This window comes from Amblyomma mixtum, chromosome 10, assembly GCF_055824585.1.
Source record: "Amblyomma mixtum isolate Tamu chromosome 10, ASM5582458v1, whole genome shotgun sequence".
NCBI lineage: Eukaryota > Metazoa > Arthropoda > Arachnida > Ixodida > Ixodidae > Amblyomma > Amblyomma mixtum.
The window spans coordinates 64,315,296-64,322,568 of NC_143021.1; the positions used below are offsets into that span (position 1 = coordinate 64,315,296).

At 45.3% G+C, this 7,273-nt stretch overlaps 1 protein-coding gene across 1 annotated transcript; it reads right to left on the bottom strand.

Moving 5' to 3' along the window:
* Window positions 1-846: 846 nt before the first annotated feature.
* LOC149325958 (uncharacterized) lies at window positions 847-5,399 on the bottom strand. The gene is made up of 4 exons (XM_089564428.1): window positions 5,291-5,399; window positions 2,721-2,902; window positions 1,402-1,561; window positions 847-962 (listed from the first exon to the last, which is right to left on the bottom strand). The coding sequence occupies exons 1-4, from the start codon at window positions 5,397-5,399 to the stop codon at window positions 847-849; spliced, it is 567 nt and encodes a 188-aa protein (XP_089420554.1).
* Window positions 5,400-7,273: the final 1,874 nt, after the last annotated feature.

Sequence of the window (7,273 nt, forward strand, 5' to 3'; positions counted from 1 at the left end):
CAAGGCGTTCCGTATACAGGGTTGCTAGGTTTTCTAGTACAATCTCTCCTCTATTCTTCAACAAACCCGCTGTTACCTGATCCTTACCAGCTGCTTTCCCCCTTTGCATTCCCAAGTAGCCCAATGTGGGCTATCATGTGCGAGCCCTAGTGGGCCCGATGAGGGCAATGTTTGTCGAGCCAACGCAGGCTCTGCAACTCGGGCCCCGGTAGGCCCGAAGAGGGCAGCCCACCAAACTACCCCATTGGTCCCACTTTAGACCGATCGGGGAAGCCCAAGTGAGGCGCGTCTGATTTACTAATCGGTCCAACAGCGAAAGTAGGTGGGCTGCCTACATCGGCAGCCTAAACGGGTCGCTCAACAGATTGATGTGGACTGCCTACATTGGCAGCCTAAGTCGGACCTACAGCAGGTTGATGTGGGCTGCCTACATCGGCAGCCTAAGTCGGTCCTACAGCAGGTTGATGTGGGCAGCCTATGTAGGCTTCCTCAATGGGGCCCACAGCAGGTTCAGGTGGGCTGCCTTAATGGGATCCACAACGGGCTAACTTGGGCAGCCTAAGTGGGCTGGGACCTTAGCAACTGTTACGCCACTACTGTTTCTTAGGTTGGCTTAAGCCCCTGAACAGGGACAGTCAAGTGGCGGCAATGATATTCAGATAAAGTGTAATAGTTAACTGGAATGTCAGGTTCTGTGAGCAAGTGACGTATTTTTCTATGCCACTTCAGCCCACAGATCAGGTACATAAAGCCATCAAAATGCAAATTACCACATTTTATTTCAAGAAAAAAAGACGCCTGTGGTGGGCAGCCCAAGTTAAAATCGCTGTCCTCCTGTAGCACAGCCTACTTCATCCTGGCCCTGCGGCCGCCATCCCGGTCCCGGGCCCCTCTCAAGTACCCTCCGATGCGGTTATTAATGACGGCCACATCCGCATGCGGAAGCCGGCGCTGGACAGCAGCTGAAATCACATAAATCTCGTTTATGACACAATCGATTCAGACAGCTGGAAGAGTACTCATCTTATTAGCATTTGAAAAGAATGCCCCAATGCATCAAAACAGCTATGCAGCTGCCAATAGCAAAATGTACTTTTATTTTCAAGCTATAAAACTTCATTTGCACTTAACATCTAAACCAAGAAGGTTATGCAAGAATATTTTTGAATATTTGCGAGATACTAAGACCTACCAAACTAAACATCACACTAATAGGTTCGTTCGATTCACCTATTGAACGAACCTAATACATTTATCGCATTGTAGCAGTACAATTTGCTCTTGATGACGCACTCAAACTGTACACTGCCAGTACACATGTAAGCATAACGCCTGAAGTCAGGCACAAGGACTAAGGATGTGGTCAGTTACATATAAAATTAGTGTAAAACAGAAACATACCAACAATCAAATTGTAGAGCCTTAGGTCTTTGAAGGTCGGCTTATCTCTTCGCCCCTCCAAGGTGTACTCCAGGGCCACTGGTGTTTTGATAAAGGCTTTCATTATGAGGCATGTAGCTTCATCAGGAGTTGTTTCCCCAATTAATCCGAGCTTTTTCGTCTGAAAGAAAAAATTACAACAAGAATTACCTTGCTAGCTGCACAATTGATGTAGCAGGAGTTCCTTGTACTTTTTTTGGTTTTGGCATATAAAGATGCTTTGCAATAACAACTCTGCTAACACTAATAAGACTCAATGACATTAAGAAATGACAATAGGATATCTCTATATTTTCTAGGATGCAATGATGATGATGATGAAGGCTCCTGGCAACAATCAGGCCAATAAAACTGCTGCTCTCCACTCCACCATCAGCAAGCATCACTGCATCGAAGTGCAGTTGACACCTCAGCAATGAAAGCCCTCAAGAATGAAATTCCAGCGGCAACAAAGAATCTGGCAGCCCTGGCGAACGCCCATAGAGATCATTACATTTGCCGCCTCTCAACAGCGAGCGCTCTTTTTGTTCCGCATTAACAAAAACTTGAGGAAGTGATCAATATTTTTTCGGCACATGAGCCAGTTGGGAATACAGAAGTACCAGATTTGCACAAGCAAACTAGCCAACAAGCACTGGTGAAGGCATCGTTTTTACATTAAATTGGTGAAATAAAAATGATGCAGACAGCTATGCATTTTGTATGCTGAAAACAGCGTTTTGCTAGCCCATCTGTTGGAAAGAACGTAGGCATGATACATCCATCGCGACAGTACCTCAGCTACCGGCTGCAAACAATGCCCGCTGCCACTGAAGGGAGTGTGAGGACGCAAGTTTGTGGCCTCACTGTCCACCATATGCATGCTATGACTGACCACGTCTTGCTGACATCAATATATCTGGTATCGTTATAAGTGGACTGCACTGTAATGCAGGTGACAACCCAACATATAAAGCACTGGTTTAATCAAACTGTATGGTCGTGCCTTCTTAACCTAGGAGTAGTATGCTTTACTAGACATCCAAGAGAATTGGAAGGTTGATTCTTATTCCGATTTTATCTTCCCACCTCACATGAATAACACGAACTGGCAGCTCCTCCCAACTTTCTGATATCATGCGGTCCCGTTAAGTTGAACAAACCAGTTGCGCAAAAAAATCATTGCGAGCCATGCAAGCTACCAGCTTCCAGCACCATGCAAGTGATTTCTAGCTCTCAATGCCAACGACGAATTTTGCAACAAAGCCAACTTGTCTTCATGGCTACCGCAGGGAGCTTACCAGAAAGGTTCGTTTGTCGGGATCTGCAAGCTGCTCCTCGATTTCTTTCAGTACCTCAACAGAGGTTGCCGGCCCGATTTCTTGGCACGGGCCTTCACTATACGCAGCTGCGTAGTTCCCTTTCAGCTCCTTAATGTCAGCCCGGACTTCCATCAGTGGTTGTCCAAACCGGTGGATCATGCCTGGGGAAAGTCACATGAAGTGCGAAAATGAAACATTAATCTTTACTAAACATCATCATCAGCCTGACTACCCATTGCAGGGCAAAGGACTCTCCCATATCCTTCCAATTAACCTGGCCATGTGTCAGCTCATCCACTTGATTCCTGCAAACTGCCTAATCCCACCTAGACACCTGGTTTCCTGCTGTCTCCTACACATATCGTGTCTCCTATCCTTATCTGGGAACCTACTTTGCTACCTTTAACCGTGGGTTACATTCCCTTGCCTCGTTCCTTTGACAAGCCTATTATTAACCTGCATTTGTTCACTGACCCGCTCTGCTCTCTTCCTTCCTTACGTTACAGTGAAATCTCGTTACTACGAACACGTTAACGAAATTTTCAAATTAACGAATTTTTTAACAATCCCCGGCAGATTTGCTATGTTTTCAAGTAAAACTATTTCAGAATTACGAATTTCAAAATCGCGTATATTTCAGAATAACGAACGTATTTTATTTCTTCTTCTAGAATTTTGGAATATCAGTATTACGAATTCGGCTAAAATTAACAGAGCCGCAGCTTGCAACTCTCGCGTGAAACAGAAACTGCCGTTTCTGTGTGTATGGTCCGTGGGCCGTTGCTATCATCATCAGCACATCTAGTACCAGCTCCTAGCGCCACCATGAAGCTATGGTTTATTACGCAGTAGCCAGCAGGCCTAGCTGCCTGCGTTTTTTTTGCCTGTGTTGTGTGTCGTACGCGGGTCGATCGTTCGTGTGTTCGTGCGTGCGGGACAGTATTTTTTTTTGCCACAGATTATCTTATGGCGAAGTTTGTGCGATATTGGCGATGATATTAGCGAGCGAAATGCCAAGAAGATATGAACGCGGCTGCTTTCCCTGTAAGAAATTGTCGCAGGGAAAATGCGATTCGGCCTCTACAGACAGCTAGCATTACCCCATCGAATGACGGGATCATTATGAAAGACCACGACAAGATTTTCAAACTTCAGGAGCATTGAAAATGGGGTCATAGAGAACTCTGACGTTTCTGTTTTTTTTTTGCGCATTGACAAAGTCAGTATTTTCATCGCTCGGTGCAAATACGCATGCAATGAGGTGTTCCGCAAAGAGGAAGGTGTATGTGTTGTAGTGGTGTAATGCAGTGCGCGGTCGTGTTTGCTGCACGCGGCAGAATAAAATAATTGATTTCTTCAAATAAATCAGCTTTGGAGTTAGTGCAACATTTTCACTTGAGGTTTTGCTGGTGTACACACGTGCCTACTGCCAAGGTACGTCATTTTCATACCTACGTTTGATCACTGGCTAATAATCGCAGATTTTTCATTACAACGATATTTAAAAATAAATATTTTTTTGCAGTCCCACAGGATTAGTTATATCGAGATTTGACTGTACTGTATTTACTCGACTCTAAGTAACCTCTTTTTTTCTCGATAGCAGTCATTAAAGTGAGGGAGGAGATAAAAAAATCTCCAAGGTTATCAAGGCACTCAACAACAGCTTTTTAGTTAAATTTTAAGTATTTCATGGATGAAAATGAGTGCTGATTAAACCATTGTAAAAGGATTTAAGAGTACTTACGTTGGTTTGCGACACACCGTGGGTCTTCACAGTGTCGACCTCCAAAATTGAACCAAACTCTTTTAAAAGTGTCAAGTGATACTTCAGAGAGCTGCCAACTTTAGTTCAGGTTTTCAGTAGAAGAGGAAATGAGATATCAAGGAAGTTTAAAATACAGTTGAACCCCGCAATAACGAAACCGCCGGGGAAGGAAAACCTTTTAGTTGTCGTGAGAATTTCGCTGTCGCGAAAATGGACAAACAAGCACACCCATTACCTTCCAGAACAAAAATTTAATGAAAAAAGTCGCTTATTTTGCTCTGCTTGACATTGCTGTGCAGGAGCTTGACGACTCTGGCTTCGCAGCTTGATAAGCTATGCATAGGTTCGTCGTCGTCGTGGTCGCCGAGAAAAGTCCGGATAACATCGAAAGCATCAAGCACATCACGCGAGCTTACTTGCGTAACTTTCCTGCATCCAGGACGATGCTGCTTCAGCGTCGACGCGCGCACACTCCCCTGACAACACTTTGGCGACGATGCAGTGCCGCGCGCTTTAAATCGATTTAGCCATCCGGCGCTCGCCTTAAAGTTGTCGTGCCCCAGAATGCACGCGAAGTCAATCGCATTTTGCTGCAGAAGGCTTCCAGACAAAGGCACCTTGTTCGCTCTCTTGTTCAGGAACCACTGAAATACGGCTTTGTCCACGCCTTCCTACACCGGCGTTGCCAAAGTCTTGTTCAGAGCGCGCGCGCCGTTATGGAGTGCCGCCATGATGCCATTCTTTGATTTCATAATCGTAGAAAGTGAGCTGCATGGGATACTGAACTCCTCCGCAATGTCCGTCTTCTTTATGCCTTTTTCAGCTTCGGCGATGATTGCAGCCTTTTCCTGCAGCGTCAAAAACTTGCGCTTCTTTACAGGAGGCAGCATGTTTCCGACAGTCGAAAAACAACAAAAAACACTGTACACAAGCAAGTCGTGGGCGAATTCCGCTTGCACAAGACGGACGGCGAGATCGGCGAGACCGCGTGGTCGGCGCACTAGAGAAAAGAAAAAAAAAGGGTTCCTTGCTCTTTCCCGGTTGGCCGGCGGTGTCGTCACGTGAAACGTCACGTGCGTGCGTAGTCGCCAACAGACGGGCTAGCAAAAAGCCGCTTTCAGCAGGCAAAAAAAGAAATTGCTTTGCTATCATCATTACCGAACCAACCGAAAGTAAACAAAAATGGCTGCGCCGGTGCTTGTTGGCAGGTGAAATGAACGGGCCCGACTAGTCAGATGAGTTTAATGCTGCAGTTTTGCCCATTCTATGTTCCCGACTGGCTGACGTGCCGAAAAAATGTTGCAGATCACTACCTCAAACTTTCGTTAATGCGGGACTGCTTTTTAAAAACCCTTCGCTATTGAGAGGGGCCAAATGCATTGAACCCTATGGGAGTTCGCCGGGGGCGCCAGAATTTTTCGTTGCCGCGAGAATTTCGTTCTTGAGGGCGTTCGTTATTGAGGGGTTCAACTGTATTATGGTTGAAGCACAGATCAGAGGTTCTCTAAGTTGCCCTTCCAGCAGTTTCACTGGCCTAGTTGAATGTTACAGGCTTCAGCAGCGTTTACATAGTGCTATTATAGTCGGCTACAGCTAAAAAAAATGGTGCATTTTACTCCCTAAAGAACCCTTCTGCAGCCAATGGCATTGAGAGATTCTTAAGTATAATCCCCTTCGACCTGATAGAGAGACAATGCAGGGTGTGGCAGATGAAGGAAGGCTCACCATGCCTTCACCACCTTCACCTCCATCTGCACAGTTATTTTATCGTGCCAAAAGTATGCGTTCGTCAAGTGTTATTGGCGCATTGTTCAGTGCAGCCTCCTCACACCAGATACTGGCACTTGGGAGAGGACACCACCACTAATGTGTCACACCATGAAGGACGCAGGGGTTGAAAATAGGAAACAATAGTCACTGTTCCACAAAACGTTCAGTTGGGCGAGTTGGTAGATATTCATGATGTAAACAGCGCGAACTACAACAGCGCGTTTTGCCATATGTACAACGCGTCTCCCACGGACTAAAGAACGTAGCAAGTAGGTACAAAGTTGGCGTGTTTCTTTCAGCCCCCGTCAAGCTCAAACAGATATGCCCTGCCATTGAAAGAAAGAGGCCAAGAAGGAAAAAGAAGGATGTGGCATTGCGCACAGGGATAAGTTTGTGGCCTGTAAAACATGTGTTGTATACAGTGTTCCCCTTTCCTGTGGTGCGCGTTACATTGGTCAGACCGGGCGTTGCCTTAACAAGCGCCTACAAGAGCACAGGAACAACTTAAACATTGGTGATGACCTTTCACATTTGGTCAAACATTGTCTAGAATGTAAAGTCATGAAAAAGAAAAAGAAAAAATGCACTGCATTATTCAATCAAACACGTGTACTATACACCCACAGTGATCAGACGACACGAGAAGTTGTCGAGGCTTTTCACATCGCAGGGGATCAACTGAATTGCGTCAGCAAACCATCTGTTTTCCTTTGCGATAGGGAGATGAATTTTCTCGGGAGCACCTGACGAATTTTGCGTTTCATGGTTTTTAATTTTTTTGTGTTGTTTCTTCCCTTTGATTGTTTCTTCATATAAGAAGGTTTCAGTGAATAAAAACTTTTAGTTGCGAGGCAGCGCTCGTCCTGTGTCCCTTCTTTTTTCTTGTCCCTTGTAGTTCGCGGTGTTTACATCATGAATCACGGTTCCACGCTTCTTATCAAAAAGCAACCATTGCTCAGTCTTTTACAAAATAAATATATCCTCCGATATCAAA

Bases quoted from the DNA above. Each gene is read 5' to 3' on its own strand.
- LOC149325958 (XM_089564428.1), bottom strand. From the start codon at position 5,399: ATGCTGCCTCCTGTAAAGAAGCGCAAGTTTTTGACGCTGCAGGAAAAG. The intron at 1,562-2,720 runs GTAAGCTCCCTG...TTTTTCTTTCAG, and splicing joins CCGACAAACGAACCTTTCTG to ACGAAAAAGCTCGGATTAAT. The intron at 963-1,401 runs GTATGTTTCTGT...ATGTGATTTCAG, and splicing joins GCTCTACAATTTGATTGTTG to CTGCTGTCCAGCGCCGGCTT.